This window comes from Pungitius pungitius, chromosome 8, assembly GCF_949316345.1.
Source record: "Pungitius pungitius chromosome 8, fPunPun2.1, whole genome shotgun sequence".
In the NCBI taxonomy this organism is placed as follows: domain Eukaryota; kingdom Metazoa; phylum Chordata; class Actinopteri; order Perciformes; family Gasterosteidae; genus Pungitius; species Pungitius pungitius.
The window spans coordinates 20,738,318-20,763,058 of NC_084907.1; the positions used below are offsets into that span (position 1 = coordinate 20,738,318).

Here is a 24,741-nt window from a genome sequence, read left to right on the forward strand (position 1 = left end):
TTGCAGTCAAGAAAAAAATATAAGGATTAGAAGAGAGATCTTCATTGCTTCAAGGTAAATATAAAAATAAATACAAGCATCGATGTCCTTGACAAAGAAGATTGAGTCTATGTAAGCTTTTTCTTCCTAGAAAGCTGTATGCAGCAGTGGTTCAACATGGTGAAAAAAAATATGTATATTATAAATTAAGCTCAAATGAATCACAACAATCATGGATTTGTGCAACCCGGGATTTATTTTCATAATACTATAGACATACTCTTAAGACTGGAATAGACAGAAAATTCCTCAGCACACAAGGATGAGGCGACTGTTCATGTTCATCGTTACAAAACTATAATCCAAAAGGAAGAGGCCCATACACCGATACACTAGAAGTACCTGCAGGAAAATACTGCGTGAGCTCAGAGGGCGTCGTCTTCGCTCGACGAGATGGAAACACCAACAATGACGACCATGTAAGGTCATGGGGTGCAAGAGGCCACCTACTTGCCTTAATGTGCTGAATGTAACAAATGAAACCTGATCGTTTGAATCTGATATAGAAACATCAGTGAGACATGAAAAAGGACACGTCTTGAAGTTCTGCCGCGTCCGTCGAGGTCAGTTCCCGACCCGGTGTGGCTCATCGGGGCCCATCCCAGTGCTGGCAGTTCCAGTTGTTGTTATTCCAGTTTACGTGGAGCCCAGAAACTCAACATTGAATTCTTGCATATCCGGTTATGTAACACGAGAATGTTTTTGTTCTATGAAGTTAATCTAAGAACTAGACTGAGGAAGGTGTTTTAAGTTCATTTCACTCCTCATCTTAACTTAGTTATAGCGTATGAATGAACTAACGTCTGTGTGATACATTCACTGTCCGTGAGGAAATGTTCCTTCTTGTTACAGTAATAAAACAATATAAAAACATACAATTATAAATATCGTTGCAATTATTTTCTACCACAGTTTGATTTAAAATGTACTAACTGACCCTGTTTCTGATGGAAAGCAGTGATCCAGTAACATTTCTAGTTGAGGTACAGAAATAATACCATTTTAGAGTTTATTCCGTCTTAAATAGTGTAAAACCTGTGTAGTGTTGTCGAGATTTCAGGTAGTCGATGTCTGTCGAGCCCAACGAGAGCAAAAAGGGGTTTCAAAAATATCTTGCAACCAGTGTACAAACCAGAGCGGAGTGAGGCCGAGAGTCCTAGAGGAGAGATAAGAAGCCGTTATCTGTGGAGTCTTGCTGGTCCGATTTCCCGCCTCGGGAGCTCTTGCTGGGGTTCGGGGTGGTTGAATACTTGGGGGGGTATCTGATGAACAGACGGTCCTCCTCCTTTTTGATCCAGCGTAGCAGCTTAGTGATAGCAGTGATAGCACAGGCCTTTGTCACCAGAGGACTGAAGCAGGTGTACAGCTCAAACTTACTTGTGACCTGCAGCAAGGAGAAGGGGGGGGGGGAGGGATCCACAGTAAGGGTGTTATTGCTCTTGCACTGATCCACATACCAGCTCTCCCAAAGCTCACCACTTAACAGGCTGTGTACATATGGTTACTGTGACCATACCAGTTCTTGGAACTTGCATTGACAGACATGCGTGTGACCTGGAAGCTCTCACCCAACGTACTTACTTTACTGCCAGTGAGCAAACAAATATATTAAGACAAACGGACTAAATGGAACCGTGGTTCCACACAGAGACAGGGATCATGTATCATAAAGCTGCATACCCAGGCCAGCAGAGTTTCCCTCTCAGCGACGTGGTAGATGAGCTTGAGGGGTCTTGAGGTGCTGTGGATGCGGCTGTGCATGTAGCGATAAAGGTCCAGCAGTCGCATTTTTTCCTCCTCGCTGCTGTACGGCGCCTCCATCTCTGGGCTGCATGCGACAACACATTGTTAACGTTTCAGACCGGAAAGGCATTATCAAGTTTCCACACTAACAGAGATAGTGGGAGATACTATAACCACAAAAGCTATGCTGATCAGATTTTAAAAAAACGAAAAACGTTTTTTTTGCTCTGTGACTTTATCCTGAGCCATGCAAATAAGACTTAATATTGTTTGCATGATTTCGCTTTCATGGTGAAGGTTTTGATTAGGATCAAAAGGATTTCAGTCGAGACAATTGGCAACATAAGTGAAAGGCAATTTGAATTTCTTGCCCTTTATTTCTCTATGCCATGTAACTGGAAGTACATTTAAAAAAAAAAAAAGGTTTGTAGACAGTACACTTTCATTTAAAACTATGAAAATGTTGTATCTCAGATACGGTTAAAAACGATATAAAACAATGCATTTTACAACTAAATGTATCCAAAACAAACTAGTAGCGTAGAGCCAGATGTTTTTGGAGTGAAGCTACAAGTTTTGCCTGACTACAAGTATCTCGGAGTACTTTTTGAATCAAAATGATAATTCAAATTCTCAGGTGAAAAAGGTCTGTTAACCGGGTCGAACCTCGTCTACCTGCATACGTGTCCTTTTTGTTGTTTGGATGAGTCTGACCGATTTATGTATTCCACATACATTTTTGCTGCATAGTATTGTTTTGTTTTAACATTGTCATTGCTCATTTTATTTTGCTGTGTGTGTGTGTTCACTTTGAGATGCTCCGTGTTGCATGTCTTGTATAGCAGTTTTATTCGCACTATCTTCATTGTTTGTGCACACATTGTAAAGCGTCAATATTGTTTAACATTTTAAAATAATGTTTATTTTGTAACATCTGCTACTTGATGGAGACTAGATGTGAAGAATAGCCTTTTGGCTAACTGTGGTACATTTACAGTAATGTCTGTATTAATGTGCACTGTCCCATATCAAATAAATGTCCAACATGCCTACATGAAGTGAAGTGCAATTTGTGTTTTGCCCTTATTGAACTTTTTTCCTTTTTTTTCAAACCTGTTTGTGCAAATACAGAAGTGACATTTTCGCCTAGAGAAAAACAGACACACACACCTGGTGAACTGAGTTAGCTGGCGGTAGTTGTCTGGAACATCGAAGGGCTTGTACATGAAGTGTCGGAGGTCTGAGACGCCCACCTGGCTCACGCTGTACGACTGGACTACGGCGATGAGGCTCAGGGAGTTCTGAGCCACCATGGCCTCCTCGATCTTCCGCTTGCAGTCGGCCACAGCGTAGAACGCCTCCTTGTCGGTCGAGAGCAGCAGCAAGCAAACAGTGCATTCCGGAGGGTCCAGGTAAGAAATATATGCATAAAAGTAGCAGTCAGGATTAAAGAGGGGGAGGCAGATGGGAGTCCAGATCTCTCCAGCCTGAAAGGCAGAAGAAGCTCCGATTAGGTTGAGCAGGAGGTGGACGTCAGCGGGCTCCAGCCTGGCGTCCTCAATCACTGTCTTTTCTTGGACAATTGTGAGCAGCTGTTTCTTTGCAATGAGGATGGAGAAAACCAGGTTGGGGGTAATTGCTTTTTGCAGGATCTGGCTGAGAGAGTCCCTGAGAGAGGAAGCTAAGGGCAAGCAGTGAACTGCTGCGAGCAGGAAGCTGGGGTCAGAATCCACCAGGTTGAGAAGACCGTCCAGGATCTTCTCCGACCCGGCTAGCAGTCTCCTCAGGTCGTAGTTTTTCTTGTGTTCAAAGATGCGGGAGATGCTGGCCTGGGTGAGCATGCTGATGATCTGGTAGTACACATAGAGGAGCTCTCCGCGGAGCTGCTGCTCAGTCTGACGGCTGCTAGAGACACACACCAGCACCAGTGGCCCTTTCTGCAAGAACACCACGGTGTGCCCATCTAAGGGAAGGAAGAAAAGACATCAGAAACCGGAAAGATTATACTGGAAGTAACGGAGAATGTGAACAGCCCCCCATTAACAAATGTTGGGGATGCTGTGAAAAAGGGGCGTAAATGGGAAAGTGGATGTGACAAGAATTTGGTTATTCAAAAAACATTGAATAAACAACCTTGGTTCATTGCATTTGTTTATGGAGCAGTACTCCGTCAGGTGCAAATAACTCATTTACCCTCTTTGGAAAATCACAAGTCACTGTAGCCCCTATTTACTAACTGCTCCGACGCAATACACAATCTGTGTAACGCCTTCCAAATTTCATCTAATATATGTAAATAGACAATTACATTTCGAATAATCTTTCAAAAGCTATTGGGGAGAAGAGATAGTCTCACCTGAATAGACTGAGCGGATGATGTTATCTCCACTTTGAACAAAGGAAACCAGCGCCATCATGACTCCCATTGTAGAAGAAAGGGCCTCTTCGCTGCCATACCGAGAATAGATGGGTTTGCCTGCTTCGCTCAACACAAAAACGTGCTTCCTGTGCTGCCGCCAGCTCTCGGCAGTCACATCCTCGTCACGATGAGACAAAAAAGTAGGAGATTCCGGGACGCCCGCCTCCAACAAGGGGGATGACCTTCCCTTCACGCCTATTCCTTGCTCCTCCAGCTTGGCCTTAGCCAGCATTGCGACGACAAACTCCCCGGAGTCCGTGCGGTCGTTTTCAGGGGCGGCATCCTCGCTTCCGCCGTCGGCTGGCTGGGAAGACGCGTTGTTCTCCTTCTCCGGATGTTCTGCCTTCGCACTCTCTAGCTCCGTTACCTGATTAAAACTTGGCTCTGCCGCCTCGCTCTTCTCCTCTTCGGTAACGTCCGATAGGTTTGAATGTGCAGGCTGCTCTACGTTAACAGCGGTAGTGTCGTTTCTCTCCAACGGATAAGGAAACATGTGATTCCCCAAGAGGGAGAGAGACGTCGCCAAGGTGTCAGCTAAAACCGGGAGAAAAATGTAATTGTGAATCAAATGATAAAGAGTTGGATGTAAGGTAAAATGTCAGTTGATTTAATGAGAGATTTAATGATTTACCAGGTGAATTACTCTCACGGGGTGGATCACAAATATTCACTCCCTGTGCCTCTCCGTCTCGATGATTGTCTCTCTCCATGATACCATCCCAGTCTCTGAAGATTTGAGATTGCAAAATAAATTGAATACACACACACACACACACACACACACTTTAACAAAACAATTCCGGGTAAACCGCTTCATACAGGATGCACTAGCTTGAACCAGGCATGCATCACATTATCTTATGAATAGGAGTACTCATTTTGGACCATTGGTCGGGTCACATGAGTATACAGGACAACGGGTTAGGGAGAATTACAACTCCAAGATACCAGACTCTGGAATTTAACAATTGATAACTTGCAGGAGTCTGGCTCATGTCCTACTGCAGATAAACCACGGTCCACCTGACGCAGGTGAAAGTATTTCACCGCCAGAATTAGGAAACTTAAAAAACGTTTCTAATGGCTCAACTTGCTTAAAAAATAAATAACTTAAAGTGGGATTCTCTGCTCACGTGCTCACTTCAAGAAAGCTCACTCTTTTTTTTTACCCTGGTAAATATTTGACAGTGAATTCCAACGCAGCTCAGTAAATACCGGCTGTTTCACGGCTAACACTGACTGCTAGCAAAGCGACACCGATCAATTTCATGGCCTCGACTTAACAGTGAGCTCGCGACCACGGTCAGCTAAAATTAGACGGATAGATAAAAAGAACACTTACTATTTTGTACCGTCGAAACGTAGGGTTGCACAAAGAATTCACTACGTCAACTTTCATCAGCAGCCAGGCAGCACACAAGCTGTCACGAATGAGAAGCAGAAAACATATTTTCCTCTTACGACAGCAGACATCCGGAATCTCTACTGACAAGCTGAACTGACCAATCAGTCTACTTGGAGGCGGCGGCTAGCCCCGCCCTCCTCGTGTTACGTACCGCAGAGCGACGTAATCTATATTTTATTTGGATAAGATTAATATGCAAGATGTTTTGGTATGATTGAATGTACAGATTGTATCGCTTTCTACAAATGAATCTGTAATACGGGGATGGCCACATGGATTTTCAGGGAAGACGTTAGTGAGTATTTATCAAACGTAGCCAGCAGCTAATTAGCCACGTAGCCTTATCTGTGGTCTCATAGTTTTGCGCGAGGACGCTTTAGGGAGAAAAACAGCTCTCAGTGTTGGATCTGTAGTTGTTTGTATTGTTTGACATGTGTTTGCTCGTTAAGATAAAATACATATGCGTTCAGGACCTCTCGGACTACCCGGAACATGGAATACATGACGATAAAATACGACTTTAACTTTGGAAAACTCTCACGTGTACAGATTAAATAGCTTTTATTTCAGGTTATATATCACATCGAGGATGTTGTTTACCATAACGTGGTAGCGGTGTTGTTCGACGTACCTACGTCATTTCCGATTACGCAATCCCCTCCATACAAACATCGTAACGGTAAAAAAAAAAATGGCGACGTTGTTGCTCTTTTTGGATGCCGTGCGCTGACGTTACCTAGGCGAAGCGATGTTCTCCAAGTGACCCATCGGATGAAGAATTTACCGAAGTGACATCACATAACCTAAGCCGAAAAACCTACCGGGCACTATGGAGGAACCGTGGGATTTTGAGTTTTTGACCCGCATCGCTGACACCTGCCTCTCCTTCCTGTCCGAATTTGTTGACGACTGGCTCGCCAACGACATGAGAGTTTCCATATTCAAGATCTTGCTCAGTTGGTTGATTTTCAGCCTCATCGCGATTCACTTCGCATGGAAAATCTACGGGAATACGGTCAACGACATGTATTATCGACAAGGTGAGTTTGTTTCTTTTGTTCATGCACCGTGTCTCCGTGCATCACCTGCTGAACCAATAGTGCAGCCACGTTGTCTTCCTCTCTGCCGGTGCCGGTGTTCAGGGACCGGACAGAACGGAGGCACACCCGACACGGCGGGCCCCCCCAGCGGATGGTAGGTTTCTGATCGCCCGTGTCCCTTCAAACAGGTAGATTATCCCCCTCACGCGGCCTCCTTCAATTGAAATAAGATATATTAGTGTGAAAACTAGTGTAAGGATGTATTTATATATTTTTACCATTGAAAAGGTTGAAGGGATACAGTGCCATTGTGTTCTCTTAACTGAAGCTGATGGTGGTTTGGTAAAAAAAAAAGTGTAAACCAACAGTTGAAGATGTTTTGACATACTTAAACTATATTACTGTTACTGCTTTTTAAAATAGTTGTTAGTAATGAAATTGTGTTGTTCTTTCAGGGACAGCAAAGCAGGCGATGCCCCAAAGACTCATCGAGATTAACACGACAATGGCGTTGGAGTTTGGACTTTTATCCAAGCGAGGGTTGGACTCGATGGAGACAATACACCTTTTTAAAGCTTCCTTATAATTAAGCATCTGCAGCGCACTCATGAATGCATTTTCAGGCAACTGCATCAAAAAACGTGTTATGGAAACAAATGTGGTGTCAAACTGATCCTCTGTATCGACTACATAGTGATGCTTGTAAAAATTGGTCATTGAGAAGAACATTAGTCTGACTACTTAAATTGTTCTGCCTGTATGCTTGGACAAGTTGTTTAAATATGACACAAGTTGATGGTTTTGCGTGTAAATTAAGGGTGCTCTAAGAAAACTGTGACAATAGAGGAGTATACAAGGACCATAAGAATAATAATTGGTTGAATCTGTGGAAAAACGAGTCTGATCCACAAAAAAGGCAGGTTAACATCTTTCATCATTTTTGCATGAAATTTTAACCACTGTGGTCCTTGCAAATTATGAGAAACAGTGTGAACCTAATGGGCGATATAGATGGAAAAGATTTGAGATCTGGGCTGTGTCACAAATTATCATTAACCCAACATGAAGCATGGTGGCACGCTGTGTAGATGCTTCTGTTCCGCAGGGCCAAGTGGCTTTTGATGGAAGAGGGTAAAATGAATTCTGCAAAAAGGAAATTCTGGAGGAAAACATGCTACATTAAGCTAGACAAAAATGCAAAAAAATGGCTTAAGAATTACCGACTAAATGTTGTGTAGTTAAATGACCACCCATTAGTCCAAGTCATGATTTGAGGCAGATTGACATGAAGGTCTGTCTTCATTCTGTCCCCATCTCAGTCAAAGGTGCTTGAGAAAGAGATGCAACATTCAGATTTGCAAAGCTGAAACCAACTTTTCCTTATTTTAAAGCTGTAATTGCTGCCATAAGTGCCTCTTTAGTTGAGGGTTATTTGTTTTTTTTGGACATATTTGTGCTCTTCATGTTTTTTTTCAGTTTTAAGATTATTTTTTTGTTGCCAAAGGCATATTTAATAGTCAGGGAAAATAATACATAAATAAAATGACAATAAAATGAGTAAATTAAAGGTTTGGTGAGTGAGCCACATTACAATCAGCTATTGTATCTTCCAAGTTACAACAATTCAAATGGACAATACAAGTTATTAGTACTACCGTGTGCACTTGCTGAAATGTCAAAATGTACATAGTCCTGAAGTGAACACAATCAAAGAGACCAGCAGCAAAGATAATACAACATGTTTTGTGTAAATAGCTTGATTGATATTAAATTTGCTGTGTTTGACAATAATGACGTTTTTCAGTCATTTACAAAGGATTATCTGTAAAGTGATTCTTTCTAAAGAATGTGTTTCAAAAGGTTTGTGAATCCTTTAAAGCTGATAACAATACCTTTTTTTACCACTCCCATCTTTCACTTTATGGTTGTTAGAATTTAATATAGCACTACAAGTATTGCTTTTTTAAAGTAGATAGTCAACCAAAAAAACAGGTGCTACAATACCAAGTGAAACAGAGTGATCAGTGACTTTATTTGGACCAAGATAATTTCATTTCACATGGCTTTGAAGTTATGTTATTTTGAAGGGAATGGGTGGAATAAGCAGCATGTGCACATCCATCACATTGGTGCATGTCAGGCCAGGTACAAGTAAGCGCCGCCCAGCAGAAAGACGTGTAAAAAAAGTGTAAGAATCATTGTTGGTAAGGACGCTGTCGATGTCCAGCCCCTGTGCTCGTGCCTCCTCATACAACCCCCCATCAGTGATGGCCCCCGCTGCCTCAGTGGGTCCATCCTGACCATCGGTTCCACCGCTCAGGAAGACCGGACCATCAGGTGGAAGCCCCAGGTCTCTCAGCTCCAGTCCCACTCGCAGGGCCAGCTCCTGGTTTCGACCTCCTCGACCTTTGCCCGTCAGCTCCACAGTGGGCTCGCCTCCGGCCAACAGACACGAAGAACCCCATCCTTCGGTCCGCCCTTCACCCAAGACCTGCATGGTACGGCAGAGGTCCCAGCTCTCCACACCTACTTCGGGCCCCAGCCTCAGCAGCTCGGCCACAACCTCCGGAGGAGGTTCCTCCGAAGAACAGGCAAAGCGGGCCAGGAGGCCGTACAGCCGGGAGACTGCCCTCACGTCGCCACACACCCCTGGTGCCAGCACGACGGGCCGAAAACCCAACTCCCGAGCGCGGCGACCCGCCTGGTTCAGGGCAGTGCCGTTGGAGCCGATCACCGTGTTGAGAACGCGCCCCGACGTGTTGGATTCACCTTTATTCTCCCTCCACCTCGGCATTGGTCTCCCAAGAACCTCCCTCACGGAGGCTGGCAGGCAGCTCAACAGCTTGTATTGTTCGAGGATCGACCAAACCTCCTCCGGCCACACCTCGCTCCACACGGTGGGGCCACTGGCTATCATGTCCAGAGGGTCGCCGATTACGTCCGACAGTATCAGCGAAACCACCTGTGAGGATGGGATTTGAGGGGGGGGCGATATTTAAAATACAACCCTGGAATGGGTCCCCCGCTGCAATGAAACTGAATGAATGAAAAGAAAAGTGCGTTACCTGGGCCCGGTGAGCACAATGCGCCAGCCCTCCACCCTTTAAAACAGAAAGGGCCCGTCGCACAGTGTTCAGCTCTTGAATCGTGGCACCAGCTCCTGCCAGTTTGCGGGTCACGTCCTGTTTCTCTTGCAGCGAGATCGGTGGGATTGGAGCAGGTATGAGCGCTGAGCCTCCACCTGCGTACACAGTTTGTGTTAAAGATTCACGTTTGAAGGTACAAAAACATAAATACACAACAGCGTTTCCCTTTTTAAAATGTACCTGAAATCAGTACAAGTAGCAGGTCGTTCTCAGTGAGTTCACTGGCCAACTGCTTGATCCCTTCGGCTGCGTCCTGGGCATCAATGTCAGGCAGGTTGTGTTTAGCGCCTTCCATCACCCTGATGCGACTGTTTTCTTTCAACAACAGATGACTGTGTTGGAAGAGAGAAATGTTATGCGGTGTCATTTTATTTTCGTGACGTAGCGTTGACACGCTAATGGTTTTGCTTACTTCTTCCCATGCTGCTGTAATGTCTGCTGAATCCCATGTGGCACGCTTACGACTCCTTTGACCAAATGATCCCCCAGAATCCTCTCTGCCTCGGCAGCCATACCCAGCACAGCCTTTCCAAAGCCCACCAGGTGCAGGTTGTGCTCAAGCGTGAATTTCTGACCGCTGATGACAACCGAGTCCTCCTTGCGCTCTACGCTCTGCCGGACCACCGTGTCTGGCTGAACGGCGTCGACTGCAGCTGCAAACACTTTGCGTGCCCGCGAGTCCATTGACATTTTGCACACTATATTTTTTCTCCTGCCCACGTGGACCATAAAAGGTTGAGGCCGGAGCAGGGAGAGAACACGTGCCATGGACAGTTCAGTGGGCCTGATCCGGAATTGCCTGAGAAATTGCAAAGAATGTTGTTTTTTTACAGTTTCCAAAAAACAACTTAATTTAAAATAGAAGACCCCATTGAATGTAACATGGCAAGGGAAGTACAGTTGAAAAGTAAAATGATATCACAGTGATTGCTAAACTTGAATTACCAGCACGATATATTGAAGATTAAAATGCCAGTGACATTTGGCAATAAATAACACCAAGATACTATACTTAGATTGCAACACTGTATAATACTTATAGTAACTAATAGTTAGCTCTGATCTTGCCTGGTTAAATGTAAAGACTTAAGAAGGTGCTGTAGCATACCTTTTCTACCGACCTAACGGATAAAGTGTTCATGTGTTGCTTGTTAGCTTACTTTTAATGGCTGAAAACAAAAATGTGTTCAGAGATCAGACTTTGTCTACATTTTTGTCTTTAAAACAACCAAAACCTTATGCAGATAACAGCTCTCATGTAGCCTACCTGGGAAGTTTGTAAAAGGAATATAAAGCCGGTGGAAGCCTGTTTCATGCCCTGCAGGTCAGCAGTCCGGCAGAATTCTGACCAGAGACTGACTGGAGCTGTGTACGCTGTGTGTAATGATTGACTTCAGTGCTCCACAGGACACGTTCTGACCACACGGCTGATATGATTGTTTTTTTCCACCGAACTAGGGGAACAAAACAAGTGTAGTGACCTATTTGATAGACTTTGGAGCTACTCGTGCTGCAGAATAGTCCAAAACTACTTTACATTGAATTCAGGTTGCAACTCTTGTTTGTGAGGGCTGAATTGTAGAAATGGAACGGAGGCAAGCAAATTATGTTTTAGGTAGAATGTTAGAGCAAAGTCAATGGGACTTGGGGTTTCTGATTATACCAAAAGTCCATTGTCTTATTTGTTAAACTTATTAATTATACAAAAGAAAAGTGTGATGTATCATCACGTGAAACAGATTACTTTGAGGATGAATAATACAAAAAAAGTAAATGATCAGATCAGTACAGCTTTTAACATACGGAGGCTAGGGGATTTAAATTGGTCAACATCAGCACTTTAGCTGTTCTAATGTTGTATTTTCCTTTAACATCTCTGGTAGGAATCTATTGTAGGCAATATTGCAAATCAATGACCCGGACTGCTTTATGAAATTTTGGAATCTTATGTCTTAATATAATTTTTTGCATGTGAAGCGGCAGAAGACGATGACAGACAACCCCTTCTGATAGACAATGTGGGGATAGAAAAAACGTTGTATGTTGACAGTCTACATTTGTATCTCTACATGTAATATTGTTATATACCCTCAGTCAATGTTTGCACACAATTTGTAAAATGTTAAATTGAAATATTTTACACGCAAATTTTAACACTTGGTCAACGATGTTGATATTTAAAAAAAAACATGCACATTTTATTATGCTACACACTTATGTCTATTTGACGAATGTGTTATTATTAAAGCTTAATAGTCGCCGACGTTTATAATTATATTTAACAACAGAGCGGTGGCTGTTGATTGGCTACTGCTTTAAACAGACATGTTATAGGAAAGAAAAATTGTCTTCAGAAACGCCTTTATTTGCCAAACATGTGTGCACAAGGCACATCAGACTTTGCATCTCACTTGATGTAACGTTACTTACACGGAATCGCGGCTGAGTCATCACACTCCTGTGGACCTCCTCTTTGGCCAGACGAAGCTACGAAGTTTTGTATTTATTTTATCCTCTACTTGTCTCTGTCCGTTTTGTATTCCAAACACACATCAATATGTGTGTACAAGATAAAAGTTTCACATTTCCTGGGTTCAGGGATCCGTAGATTATTTGGTAATTCAATAATGGTGTTTATGACTACGGAGCCATGTATTCAACTATCGCGATAACTCAAATACTCCAGCATCGGACAGCGTGATTCCCGACCCTACGTGCGTGTCACATGATGAGTTCAACGTCACTGACGTCGCGGAGGCGGGGCTCGTTTTTCCCTCCCTCCCTACTACTCCCGTGGATCCGAAATATCGCAGGCGGGCTTTCGCTGCTGGTTTTGAATTATACTTCTTTAAGAAAAGAACTGTTAGCACATTCGTAGATCATATATAAAATCCGTATTAAATTAAGTGGCACCTGTAAGCCGATAAAAAGTAACAGGAGGGCCTGCTTCCCCTCAGACACAGACAGAGGCCATAATGAAGCTCACGGACAATGTGCTGCGGAGCTTCCGAGTTGCTAAGGTGTTCCGTGAGAACTCAGACAAAATTAATTGTTTTGATTTCAGTTCAAACGGCGAATCGATTATTTCCAGCAGCGATGACGATTCCTTAGTCTTGTACGACTGCCAAGAGGGAAAGTAAGAGCGTTTTTTGTTCATTTTAGTCCATTGTTGTTGACGTTAGCTCCTTGCTACGCTAGTTAGCGTGGCCTGCTGCACAGCGCACAGGAGCCGTTGAATGAGATCTAAAACGTCTGTCTGCGTTGCGGTTGAAAACAACTGCGAAAATGACTCAGTTTCTATTGTGTAACGTTATAAGGTCGTAAGTAACGGTATTTTGGGGATGTAATGTTGGTCATTGTATTGGAAGTAACGTATAGTTATCTATCGCTTGAGCTACAACATTAACCCGTCCATGAATACGCGTGAGTGGTATTTCAGTATTATTAGTACCTCATGGATGATGCTGATAGATGCACCAACGTTGGTTCAATGTTGAAGGAATTCACTGCGTTTCTATTTAAGGGTTTAATGTCAACATTGAATACCTTATGGTTCGGGTTGGGCACTGCAAGCAATTACAATTTCTTACATTTTCTTAGTAAATGATCGATAATCAAGAAAACGATTAGCTTAATTTAAACATGCAGCCAGATATTAGTATATCAGTATTTATCAGATTTACTGGTTAGAAAATGAAAAATGTCAGTTCTCAAAGCACTGTTAAAATAGCTGTTAACTGTGTATAGCACAAAAAGAATCTCTTTTTTGGGGGGGAAACGTGCTTTGAGGCTGTAACTTTCATGTGTTAAATATGGCTTAGAAGAAATAGTAACCATAACTAGTCGACTACATTGATAAATGTCATACAATGATTTAAACGCATGTTTTTTTCTCCCCTGTGACCGTGCTATGATTCATGGCAGACCGAAGAGGACTCTCTACAGCAAAAAGTATGGAGTGGATCTGATCCGGTACACGCATGCTGCAAACACTGTGGTCTACAGTTCCAACAAAATCGATGGTAAGTTGATATCTGAAATGTGTGATTGTTAATAAAAATAAAGACTGCTCAAAAGGCCAAACAAACAGAAATATAGATTCACTGTAATGCACAAGAAGGCATCATCTTGAATTATTTCATCATATTTGGGATAATCTAAATCGTAAAGGGTATCTAGTTGTGACTCTTCAGCCGCTGGTGGACAGCGGCACTCACCGCTCACTTTGGTCTGAGGTAGTTGTTTGTACAGTTTGAGGGTCCGTGATTCTGCCCCAAACAGGAGCTAACTGTACAAGTGACTGCCTTGCCCACGGTCGAGTGAACTCATCGGACCCGCGTGTCGTCGTTTTTACGTTTCAATGCCGGCTTGTTTCTTCCTCGCTGCTTCTGGTCGGGTTTCATGTTTGATTTTTATCGTGTTGATTTATTTTTTTTCTTGAAGATACCATCCGATATCTGTCTCTTCATGACAACAAATACATCCGCTACTTTCCCGGGCATAATAAAAGGTGAGAACTGGTCCGTGGCAACTTGAATGTGATGTTGTCCGGAGCTGGAAGTTTCTCTGTTCTAATATTCTTGTCTTTTTTTGTTAATACAGAGTTACATCTCTCTCCATGTCTCCTGTGGACGACACTTTTATCTCTGGCTCATCGGACAAAACAATCAGACTTTGGGATTTGCGGTCGCCCAACTGCCAGGTGAGTCCATTTTATCTTTGGAATTTGGTGAGGATCCACTTTTGTTGCACTAATGTGTAATAGAAATTGAAAAAAAGCTGTAGCTGTACAATACTGACCTTGTATTTTCATCTATTGATTCAGGGTTTGATGCACCTGCAGGGGAAGCCAGTGTGCTCCTTTGATCCAGAGGGTTTAATTTTTGCTGCGGGGATAAATTCCGAAATGGTTAAGCTTTATGATCTGCGGTCGTTTGATAAGGCAAGTTTGATGGGGAAAAGTTTTTTTTTTTTTAAATAGCTGAAATGTAAAAGGAGCAAATTATTCACAACAGCTCTTGTCAACAGGGTCCCTTTGCAACATTCAAGCTTCAGTACGACCGGACGTGCGAGTGGACCGGACTCAAGTTCAGCAATGATGGAAAACTCATTCTTCTTTCTACAAATGGCGGCGCCCTTCGGGTCTTGGATGCCTTTAAGGGTGCTGTGCTACATTCCTTTGGGGTAAGAGATGACAGGAACAATGTGTGAAAAAACCTCACCCCCGAATCCCAGTGTTCGGAAAGTGAAAATGAAAAATACTTGGAAAACCCTCAGGTGGTCCAGTCCCACCCGTCAACAAATTGTTCTCTTTTTGCAGTACTAATGTATATCAAATAACATCTCACGGAGGCTTTTATTTGCCCCACAGGGCTACAACAACAGTAAATGTGTACCGCTGGAGGCGTCGTTCACTCCGGATTCCCAGTTTGTTATGATCGGTAGGTTTCTCAGTGTTGGTAATGGATTCATTCGTTATTTATCACAATCCTTAGAAGGACCAGAGTTGTATGTTTTTAAATATAATGAAGCCTTTTGTTTTGTCCGTACACGTTAGGCTCCGAGGACGGAAAGATCCACGTGTGGAACGCAGAGAGCGGCATGAAGGTGGCTTTATTAGACGGGAAGCACACGGGACCCATAACCTGCCTGCAGTTCAACCCCAAGTTCATGACGTTTGCGAGTGCCTGCTCCAACATGGTGAGTGGGGGCTAGAAGTGTTTCTCCAGTGGATGATTACTTTTTAAAACGCAAGGGGTGTCGGCCTTTTTTTATTTTAGGGTTCACTTTTGCTTTTGTTTACATACTCTTAAGGACAAGCTCACCAAATAATGAGGGGGAAAAAAACATAACATGACAACATAAATCTGAACCTTTCAGAAGCTTGTAATGGTGCAGGTTGGTCTCGTGTAACACCTTTTTGTTAAAGAAAAACGATCAATCTGGCAACACAAGCCACTCACTGTTTGTCTCTACGTGACAAAAGTGTTGTGTGAGTTCTTAAGAAAATTCAGACAAAGAAATAACCTCTTTCTGCAAATTAAAGGTTCAAATTTGATGAATCATTGTCATGTTTTCTCATTTTTCAGGCATTCTGGCTGCCGACCATTGATGACTGATGAGGCCAAAGTGAGCTGCTGGGTTCAGGACAGTTGTAGATTTCAGAGGAAGTGTTGCTAACTAATTCAAATTGTAAATAAGTAGTTCACAGAAACAGATCATTTGTTTATTCTTTTTTTATATCTCTATTTAACATTAAATTGTCTCTTTGTAAGAAGTTCTTTTGTCAAGTTATTAATGTATATTATTGTATACACATTCAAGTTGAATTTATCTGATTCAACACACAGATTTCTTAAATGAATTCAGACTTGTCATTTAGAGTTAATACTGGGGAAGCCTTGGGATGAAATAGTGAATTGTATATTGCATCTTTGCTATAATAATTACGTTTATACAACACGTTTGAAAGAAAATAAAATAAATTATAAAGTACAAATAGGCAATTACTTACTAGTCACATTGGCAGATTTTGATCAAGTCCATATGATTTTTTTTTTTTTATTCAATCTTGCTTGTAATGACATTTAAAGTTTTTGGTGTAACATAACTTTTCATGTTTGATGTCCAGTTAAAATTATTTTGTAATATTAAGAAAGACCCCTACATATCAGTGGAAAGTTGGATCTGACGTTAGGAAAATGCTGTCACCACATCCACGTGATTTGTGATTGTAAAAACATCTTGCACAATCTATTGACCCATCACGGTGGTCGTGTGTAAATTGAGATTCACAATGTTTGATAAGTTGGGCAAACTTTCCAGGAAAAAAACTCGGTACTTGCAACCTCTTTTTTTGTTTGTTTATAACATTAATTTATGTTTTTAGCTCACATCTGAGTGGGTTTGGCATTTTGCTCAACAGTACGTGATCAGATTGATTAAAACGCGAGAGATGTAAGACTGTGTGCGTTAATAGTAAAACAACAGCTCAGCGGGGAGTCTTGTGAAAGTACATCTCAACTCAAGTTCTTCTTGGCTCAGAAGTTTTATTTTGCGGGTCCTCCGGCTCCTGCCCCCCACCCCCCCCCACGCAGTGCTGGGCCGTCTGTCACACGGAGCTAAATGTGGGAGAGGTGATCAGGTTTCCCTGCCCGCGTGCACGTGATGCTGTCCCCAGTTACTTGAGGCGATGCCCCTTCTCTCAACGAGTCCAGACGCACGGCGAGCAGCACGCATCGACCAGACCCGACCCGAGCCGAGCCGAGTCACCTGCAGTCAAGTTTAACCTGTGGCTGGACTTTAGTGTTTGCTGACTGGACGTTTTTTCTGTCCCGTCCGTTGTTTCTTCTGTCCTCGGCGGAGGCTGCCGCAGTGCGTGGCGGGGCAGGAAGGGACATGTTCCTCTCACTTGTGGTGACGTTGGAGCTGAGGGACTTCCTGGCCAGGGCGAGGGGTGGAGCGGTGCGCCTCATCCAGGTGCGCATCCAAGATGGTGAGTGGTGGTGACTGGTGACACGCGGATGAGTCGGCTATCAGTGGGATGTCAGACGCGTTGATCATCCGTGATGGGATTTTTGTGTTTCCAGTGGCTCTTAAAGGTTTTAAACCGGTCACGTCAATTGGGTTTCCAACCTGGACAAGCTTTTAAATATCTTTTCTAATATGTTTTTTTATTACTGTAAAAATGACCTCTAACATGTATTCTCATGAGACTAAAGTCATCCCTGCCATTCATCCCGTTTGTGCCCCTCGTGTCACAGCTAAAGATCATGATGTCATCCATTCAAAAATGCAGCATAAAAAAAATTCTCAAATAATTTTACATATTAGAAATTGATAAATGACGTCTTATTTCCAGCCACTATCTCTGTTTACAACATATTGTCCCGTTTGAGGAATCTTTAAAATATTATAAAAATGACGTCTTAACTATTTTTTGGGGGGGGAAACGGATTCCTGGCTTTGTGGCCTGAGAGTCATGGCAAAGTGTAAAGAAAATATTTACTAATGTCAGTCTACCTTCGAGCATGTGAAATCTGTCGTACATTAAGAATGATCTTTTACATTACGGCGCGTCCTGGAAACACGAGAGCACAAACCGCTTCACTGTGAATACTTGTAGAATCCTCATATTGTTTTTGTGTCAATAAAAATTGCACCGACTTGGCTCTGTGTTAAGGAAACACAAACTTATAAACAAAGTTGCCAAAGCGCTTCCATCGGGCTTCCAAGGGGAACATCTGAGCCGTGAAGAATGCTGAGTGAGGCAATATGTCTCTACGTGGCAGATTATGGGGGGGGGGGGCAGGAAGGCCGATGTGTTCACAAGGTGTTCATATCTTGTTTGGGTTTCTGATGCATACTGGGGCTGTCTTTGTGGGCTCTGCCTCCCATATCAGAGCAGAGAGAGACCCTCGGGGCTCCACAGACGTTTAAAAAAAAAAAAAAAAAAAAAAGAAGAAGAGAAGAACACACTCGGGGGCCTGTTTCCTGGGCTCCGGCACCGCGGCGTTTCCAGGCGTCACTCGGGCTATTTCCGAGCAAAGTGTGACGCGACACGCGGTTGCTGGCGGCTGCGCGGTGACACTCGTCTCAATGTCAAATGAGAAACAAGATCATGGCGGTCGAGGCCCTTCGCCGGCCGGCTTTGGTGCGCCACTCGCTTGGCCCTCACCCGGACTGAACCCCACCCCCCACCCCGACAGCTTCTTAGAGTTTGATTCTCATGTTCTAAATACAAAAGGAACCAGGGAGACCTAAAGTGAGTCGGTTACACAGAGTCTAATAATACCGTTACAGACCCTCAAAAACAGGGACTAGCAGAGAATGGCTGATGGAAAGTATGCTGCGTGTGTGCAGGGCTGGAATGTGTTGTGGCTCAGAATAGAACAGGCCCCAAGAGATGGTCAGGAAATCCCCCCCCCTGCGCCCCGAAAGGACATCGGGCATCAGCGTGTGTGCTTTGTCATTTCTCAGCTGGTGGAGTTGGGAGGTTTCTCGCTTTGCTCCTGTCGATTCCGTTGAGAGATTTGACCTCAGGGCCGTCGAGACGGTTAGAAATGAGGTCAGAGGTCAAGTCCTTTTCACGGCAGCGCCTGGAGAAAGCCTCGTCGGCTCAGATCTCCAGGCGGACTTTGCATGAGTTTACGAAAGGAGGGTCAGAACAAATAGTTGTTTAGTTTTTCACAATCTATAAAAAATGCAAATGCTTTTCAGGTTCCAACTTGTCTTTTCTCTGTTTTGTAAACACTATAAAACTACTGTAAATTGGAATTGTTGGTTTATATATATATAACATTTTTATAATCCAAGCCATTCATCTATTAATTGATCAACATGCACTCAATAATGAACATAATTTATAGATGCACATTTAGTTAATCAAAATAACAATAACACTGTTTTTGGCAACACTTTATTTTGATGATCAGCTTGCAAAAAGTGTCTTACCTTTATAGCAAATTCAACTAAATTATAATATTGTAAAATATGTCATGCTCATAAACAGTTATATATACTCTATAGATAATCTCTAACACCACCTCAAGTAATAAGTTATTGAAAAGTTACAGTAAAAATGTATACAATATTGAAATCTAGCAACTCCTTTGAGATCACGCATATGATCTAAAAGAAATGTCTTCTTGAAAGATTAAAAGGAAACATCACATTCCTCTTTAACGTGAAACATTATTGCGCTTAGACTAACTGGCGCTGCTCGTGTCAATGTGCCGTGTACTGGGGGGTATTGAAGGTATGTGATGAGTGGTGGTCTGATTCTTTTAGAGCAGCTGGTGCTGGGAGCCTACAGGGAGCCAGAAGAAAGCTGGGAAAGGGATTATGATCACTTCCTGCTTCCTCTCCTGGACGAGCAGGAGCCCTGCTACGTCCTGTACCGCCTCGACTCCCAGAATGCACAGGGCTACGAGTGGATCTTCATATCGTGGTCTCCCGATCAGTCTCCAGTAAGTGGTACCGCGAAATGCTCAACAGCATCAGGGGGAACCGTCGCGGTGGGTAAAGCTGCACACACACGGTGCTGTCGATAGCGATAGAATACTGATTATTTTGTGGCAGACTTTGAAACAGTTAGTCTGATTAAAAATTGTCTAAATCAAAGCAGCAATGGTCTCATTATTCTGACTTAAACCCATAGTCCGAAAAAAGTGCCTCCCTGTCGATCTCACGCTCACTTTGTGGACAATCGGCCCTCAGACAAAATTCATACGGGTCAAGGAATGGGTATGGATCCTACAGAGAACTTTGTATTCAACCTGCTCAAAAGATAAAGAAAGAGCTTTTCTAATAGGGCGATGGTGATGTCATCAGGGTCACCTGGAGGAAATTGGTACAGTGCCACTTTAAAAGCGGTGTTGTTTTTAGCTTTCCTTTATTTTAATGCTGATACTTTTGGACCTTTCCTTGAGCAGTAATTTGAAGGTGAACTGACTAATCGTGCGACATGAATACAAACAGTCCAAAAATATGTTCCAACCGGCCGGCTGCAGGTGAAACAAAAGATGCTGTACGCCGCCACCCGTGCCACAGTGAAGAAAGAGTTCGGTGGTGGCCATTTGAAGTACGAGATCTTCGGCACAGCTGAGGTAAGAAACGTTTAAATTCCTTAGAGTTTATTGTGACACATTTGACGATTTAGAAGCGTTTTGTTTTTTGCTCGAAACACTACAGGAGGACGTCTGCTTGCTGGGCTACCAGCATCACGTGTCCTCGTGCTCAGGTCCTGCGCCGCTGACGTTAGCCGAGCAGGAGCTTCAGAAGATCAAAATGTCAGAGGTGAGAGGTCAACATGCCCTCTGCAGGGCGGCCATCGTTTCACATGCAACGCTCTGCCTGTGTTTGTGTCCTAACTTTTCTCTACTTGAAATGAAACCTTTTGCTGTGGTTTCCCATTTCAGGGCCGAGTCAAACAGGTGTGTTGGTGCATTATTTACCATTTATATTCTATTATATTGTGAATTCCCGTGACGACCTACTAATCCGCCGGTGCGTGTTTTGTCTGCCTGTGTGTTTGGCGCCCCCTGCAGGTGAAAACAGACATCAGCGTAGAGACGAAGCACCAGACCCTCCAGGGAGTCGCTTTCCCACTGCAGGAAACGGCCAAGAGAGCCATGCAGCAACTTTCCCAAAAACGCATAAACTACGTACAGCTGGTGAGCCGGTTCCGATCCGCGCTGAACTTTGAAGAGAGAGACGAGCACCCTGTAACCTGCGTTTGTGTCCATCGCCGTCTTTCAGAGGTTAGACGTGGAGAAGGAGACCATCGAGCTGGTCCACTCGCACCCGACGGAAACCCGCGATTTGCCCCGCCGGGTTCCCAGAGACTCCGCTAGATACCACTTCTTCCTCTACAAACACTCCCACGAGGGAGACTACCAGGAATCCGTGGGTTCGTGACTAATACCTTTCTGCTTCGATGGTCGGTACAAGATGTTCGGGGCACGTACCTGGACCGCAGGCGCTCGCAGAGAGGGCAACAGAGCATGCAAAATCCTCCACAATGGGGTGTCCTGATGTGACTCCTTGAAACGGAGCAATGGCTCCTTTTAACATTTCTTTTAACGTAACACTACATTACATCACATGTCATTTAGCTGACGCTTTTATCCAAAGCGACTTACAATAAGTGCATTTCCACATAGAGATACAAACTCAGAAGAACAAGTCACAAGAAAGTACATTTTTCATCAAATAAGCAGTTTCAAAACATGTTATAGAAAAGTGCCATTATAAGTACAATTTAATCACTTAACACTAAATGATAAAAGGCCCTCAAAAATGACACAGTGGTGGTACTAAATACAAACTAAACTTGGTTTTATTGTGACGATAATGAGAGTGAAGAGAATGAAGAAAAAAATATTTCATGGCAGGGTGATCACAGGTGTAACTACTTAAAAAAGCATTATGGTCCAATCCAGCTATTCCGGCGAGCCTGGTCCACCTCAACACCACAGTAACTGATGTTATTAATGACACCTGTGTTTACCGGAGAACGACGTGTCCTCGTGGCGGCTGTGTGAAGGGCCCACAGGGCCCGCACGCAGAGGTCCACCCACCTGTGCAGGCGGTTTGATTCTGCACACGGTAGAAAAAGTACCTCCAAAACCCCTAAACACCTTTCCATGTGCTCTATGGGGGGGGGGGGGGGGTCAGGCAAATATGTAAATGACAATTATTGAGGATTTAAGGGGGAAGAAAAGCCGTGGCGCTTAGCCACCACACGTGGATGGATGTGTTGGCCCCTAAGCTAAGCACCACGGCTTTCACCTCCACTAAAAACACGCGGCCCGCGCCGCTGACGTAGATCGGCCGACGCGAATCACGGAGAAGGCCCAGAAGCAAGCACATCTGAAATCCTGACCTTCAGAAATCTATAAATCTGTCGCATGGAGGCTCCATAAAGAGTTCCCTTTGTGAGAGGCGGCCTCCCTCGTGGTGTGATGGAGAGAAACCGGCGCTCATTGCATCATCACAGCTTCCAGTAGAAACAATTCGCTCGTGCAATATAACAATAAAACTGCTTAATGTGCTGATTTCCAGCCAACTCCCCACAACTCATCTACACACTGCGTTGTTCTTTTGAGTTCAACGCGCTAGAGCGGTGTCTTCTTTTAATTAGTGAGTCGGCGCTTTGAGCCACTTTTGGATTTCTTCGGGCGGGATTGTTCCCACATATTAAACCGCTAAAGGAAAATGAAAGATTTAAAGGGCGATACTTATGAATCTTATGAATTTCTTCTCATCCCCTTCCTGCAGTATTCATATACTCCATGCCTGGGTACAGCTGTAGCATTAAGGAGCGGATGTTGTATTCCAGCTGCAAGAGTCGACTACTGGAGGAGGTGGAGAAAGATTACCATTTGGAAGTTGCTAAAAAGGTAATTGCTCCCTTTTTATTTTATTTTAGAGGCTGATTTTTGTGTTTGTTGACTTCATATATTTGAATTTGACTACATTTCACCCGAATCGTTTTCTTAGCTGCATGAAGCAGCTTTGACACAAACCCTCACGTTGTAAATAGTTTATATATATATATATATATATATATATATAGAGTTTCATGAACGCTTTATTCACTTGCTGCTCATGTGCAGCTGGAGATCGATGACGGAGATGAGCTGACGGACGAGTTTCTGTACGATGAGGTCCATCCCAAGCAGCACGCTCACAAACAGGCCTTCGCCAAGCCCCGAGGCCCAGCAGGAAAGAGGGGACACAAGCGCCTCATTAAAGGGACGGGAGAGACCACGCTGCACAGCTAGAGGGGGACGCATTCCTCCGAGAGTCCAGTCTGCACTTCCAGCCCTCCTTCGTTCCCCAGACCGCGCTAACACCTCGTCAGGCTCAGGGGGAACGAGCACATTCTGTCTCTGTTTGCTGTCTAACTAATATATATATGTATATATATATATGCATAACTATAGATCGGACTCCCCCACAGGCAAATCAAGGTGCATGCACATTTATACAAAGGTTTATTAATAAAAGGATCAGAAGAGTCGGGCTGGAACCAGGGCGGATGGGCTTTTTACTGTAAATCTAATTTCTCTGTTTCCTCCACACTTATGAAAATATGTCTGCAGTTTACAATGCGATGGGTGTGTGATGAATTGTGCGTGCTTAGTCAGACATCTTCAGCCGTCACATTTGGCCTTCAGTTACAAGTTTTGTACCAATGATGTTTTTAAGACAATGTGGAAGGAAATTCCAAATAAAATCTCTTTATAGACCGTGTGGGTTCGGGTTTGTGTTTCTATCACTCATGCCATCTTTGATTCATGGAAACACTTGTTGTTTCATGCCTGTAAATGTGCTACATGGTTGAACTGAACTGTCGGCCCGTTTTGTTATGTTTAGACGACAATAATTAATTTTCTGTTTCAAATTGAACAAACACCTGTACATTCAGGCATGTACACAACAAGCGCCTCTTGTCACAGCACGTGAGCTCGCAGTTTGAGAAAGACTGTGGGAATTTATCGGCACGGGAAATCGGATCAGCGAGGTTTTCTGGTATGGGAATACCGAGCAAGCACAAATGCAACCATTGTCAGACAACAAAAAAAATCCCTTTTCTATAATTGTTAACAACTCTTTTAATACCGAACCGCATTTTTATTGTTTTTTCGAGGTCATCTCAGCTGTTGGATCAGTGTGTGCGCATATTTTAAAATTCCCTCCACATGCCTCTGCAGAGCCAGCCAGGAGCAAGGCCAATGTGCCCAGAATGTGCCCACACAGCGGAGGGGCCGCTCTCTCAGTGCCTTCGTCTAACTGATTGGCGAAAGGTGCCTCGGCTGACTAAAACAATGAGCTGATAAGTTGCACTTGTGGACCCCAATAAAGTGGGGAATGGGAGTGTCCACAGCTGTTGATGTTCGGCAGGATCAATATTTACAATGTTAACAATCTAGGTTTAGCCTGTCAGCATGCAAACATTCGCTAAGTAGCCTAAAAAACAGCACGATAAGGCCGAGGAATCGGGTTTGGTCATAAATGCTGTCTACTCCCTCGGAGCCGGAAAAATGACAAAAAAAGATATACATTTACAAAACTTACATCAGTAAAAGATAATACTGTAGATAATAGATAAAAGCTTTTCTTACCCAAAACCATGAACGCTGTGACTGCCTTTTAGTCCCACTAATTCTAATGCAAAACCCGCTGATGAAGTCTAAGATATTGGAGCAGATCATTTTTAAGGAAAGAAGGGCACAAATGTTTACTGATATAGTGTAAAAACTGACTGATTGGATTGGAGAAAATAATATATCACTGAAGAAACATCACTTTGGTGTCTGGGAACCTTTGATGGAACATTGATGGAGCCACGGATACTATCGACTGTGGATACACTGTGCGTAGAATTCTCTTTTCTCTTATTTGATGTTTTGGTGCTTCACAAATGTAGGATTATACTGATAT

General features: G+C 43.5%; 5 protein-coding genes across 9 annotated transcripts; 3 read left to right on the plus strand and 2 right to left on the minus strand.

Annotated features, from left to right (window-relative positions):
* Positions 1-18: 18 nt before the first annotated feature.
* Positions 19-5,688, minus strand: mon1bb (MON1 secretory trafficking family member Bb). The gene is made up of 6 exons (XM_037490646.2): positions 5,544-5,688; positions 4,833-4,927; positions 4,139-4,735; positions 2,953-3,745; positions 1,720-1,867; positions 19-1,423 (listed from the first exon to the last, which is right to left on the minus strand). The coding sequence occupies exons 2-6, from the start codon at positions 4,909-4,911 to the stop codon at positions 1,196-1,198; spliced, it is 1,845 nt and encodes a 614-aa protein (XP_037346543.2). The 5' UTR covers positions 4,912-4,927; positions 5,544-5,688; the 3' UTR covers positions 19-1,195.
* A 188-nt stretch (positions 5,689-5,876) lies between these two features.
* Positions 5,877-8,437, plus strand: tcta (T cell leukemia translocation altered). Its single transcript, XM_037490658.2, has 3 exons — positions 5,877-6,646; positions 6,749-6,800; positions 7,102-8,437. Exons 1-3 carry the CDS (start codon positions 6,436-6,438, stop codon positions 7,142-7,144), a joined length of 306 nt encoding a protein of 101 aa, XP_037346555.2. The 5' UTR covers positions 5,877-6,435; the 3' UTR covers positions 7,145-8,437.
* A 127-nt stretch (positions 8,438-8,564) lies between these two features.
* glyctk (glycerate kinase) lies at positions 8,565-12,447 on the minus strand. 3 transcript variants are annotated; one of them, XM_037490648.2, is made up of 6 exons: positions 12,223-12,419; positions 11,060-11,246; positions 10,205-10,591; positions 9,973-10,124; positions 9,712-9,887; positions 8,565-9,608 (listed from the first exon to the last, which is right to left on the minus strand). In XM_037490648.2, exons 3-6 carry the CDS (start codon positions 10,558-10,560, stop codon positions 8,718-8,720), a joined length of 1,575 nt encoding a protein of 524 aa, XP_037346545.2. In that variant the 5' UTR covers positions 10,561-10,591; positions 11,060-11,246; positions 12,223-12,419; the 3' UTR covers positions 8,565-8,717. The 3 variants fall into 3 exon arrangements, with proteins under 3 accessions (XP_037346545.2, XP_037346546.2, XP_037346547.2); XM_037490649.2 differs by lacking the exon at positions 11,060-11,246 and having other exon boundaries at positions 12,223-12,447; XM_037490650.2 differs by lacking the exons at positions 11,060-11,246; positions 12,223-12,419 and adding an exon at positions 10,901-11,031.
* Positions 12,448-12,580: 133 nt separating this feature from the next.
* On the plus strand, positions 12,581-16,051 carry wdr82 (WD repeat domain 82). Its single transcript, XM_037490655.2, has 9 exons — positions 12,581-12,928; positions 13,717-13,814; positions 14,236-14,302; positions 14,395-14,494; positions 14,618-14,734; positions 14,821-14,976; positions 15,164-15,233; positions 15,350-15,492; positions 15,882-16,051. Exons 1-9 carry the CDS (start codon positions 12,768-12,770, stop codon positions 15,909-15,911), a joined length of 942 nt encoding a protein of 313 aa, XP_037346552.1. The 5' UTR covers positions 12,581-12,767; the 3' UTR covers positions 15,912-16,051.
* Positions 16,052-16,191: 140 nt separating this feature from the next.
* LOC119229862 (twinfilin-2) lies at positions 16,192-23,546 on the plus strand. Of its 3 annotated transcripts, none has more exons than XM_037490654.2 (9): positions 16,192-17,287; positions 19,587-19,760; positions 20,304-20,399; positions 20,485-20,589; positions 20,712-20,726; positions 20,841-20,966; positions 21,052-21,202; positions 22,573-22,694; positions 22,911-23,546. In XM_037490654.2, exons 1-9 carry the CDS (start codon positions 17,285-17,287, stop codon positions 23,076-23,078), a joined length of 960 nt encoding a protein of 319 aa, XP_037346551.2. In that variant the 5' UTR covers positions 16,192-17,284; the 3' UTR covers positions 23,079-23,546. The 3 variants fall into 3 exon arrangements, with proteins under 3 accessions (XP_037346551.2, XP_062419806.1, XP_037346550.2); XM_037490653.2 differs by having other exon boundaries at positions 16,917-17,287; positions 19,582-19,760; XM_062563822.1 differs by lacking the exon at positions 20,712-20,726 and having other exon boundaries at positions 19,582-19,760; positions 20,485-20,634.
* Positions 23,547-24,741: the final 1,195 nt, after the last annotated feature.

Bases quoted from the DNA above. Each gene is read 5' to 3' on its own strand.
- mon1bb (XM_037490646.2), bottom strand. From the start codon at position 4,911: ATGGAGAGAGACAATCATCGAGACGGAGAGGCACAGGGAGTGAATATT. The intron at 3,746-4,138 runs GTGAGACTATCT...TCCTTCCCTTAG, and splicing joins CATCCGCTCAGTCTATTCAG to ATGGGCACACCGTGGTGTTC. The intron at 1,424-1,719 runs GTATGCAGCTTT...TCCTTGCTGCAG, and splicing joins GGGAAACTCTGCTGGCCTGG to GTCACAAGTAAGTTTGAGCT.
- tcta (XM_037490658.2), top strand. From the start codon at position 6,436: ATGGAGGAACCGTGGGATTTTGAGTTTTTGACCCGCATCGCTGACACC. The intron at 6,647-6,748 runs GTGAGTTTGTTT...GCCGGTGTTCAG, and splicing joins CGACATGTATTATCGACAAG to GGACCGGACAGAACGGAGGC. The intron at 6,801-7,101 runs GTAGGTTTCTGA...TTGTTCTTTCAG, and splicing joins GCGGGCCCCCCCAGCGGATG to GGACAGCAAAGCAGGCGATG.
- glyctk (XM_037490649.2), bottom strand. From the start codon at position 10,560: ATGGCACGTGTTCTCTCCCTGCTCCGGCCTCAACCTTTTATGGTCCAC. The intron at 10,125-10,204 runs GTAAGCAAAACC...CTTCCAACACAG, and splicing joins TTACAGCAGCATGGGAAGAA to TCATCTGTTGTTGAAAGAAA. The intron at 9,888-9,972 runs GTACATTTTAAA...CTGTGTACGCAG, and splicing joins GCTACTTGTACTGATTTCAG to GTGGAGGCTCAGCGCTCATA.
- wdr82 (XM_037490655.2), top strand. From the start codon at position 12,768: ATGAAGCTCACGGACAATGTGCTGCGGAGCTTCCGAGTTGCTAAGGTG. The intron at 14,303-14,394 runs GTGAGAACTGGT...TTGTTAATACAG, and splicing joins TTTCCCGGGCATAATAAAAG to AGTTACATCTCTCTCCATGT. The intron at 14,495-14,617 runs GTGAGTCCATTT...CTATTGATTCAG, and splicing joins TGCGGTCGCCCAACTGCCAG to GGTTTGATGCACCTGCAGGG.
- LOC119229862 (XM_062563822.1), top strand. From the start codon at position 17,191: ATGTTCCTCTCACTTGTGGTGACGTTGGAGCTGAGGGACTTCCTGGCC. The intron at 19,761-20,303 runs GTAAGTGGTACC...GGCCGGCTGCAG, and splicing joins GGTCTCCCGATCAGTCTCCA to GTGAAACAAAAGATGCTGTA. The intron at 20,967-21,051 runs GTGAGCCGGTTC...GCCGTCTTTCAG, and splicing joins GCATAAACTACGTACAGCTG to AGGTTAGACGTGGAGAAGGA.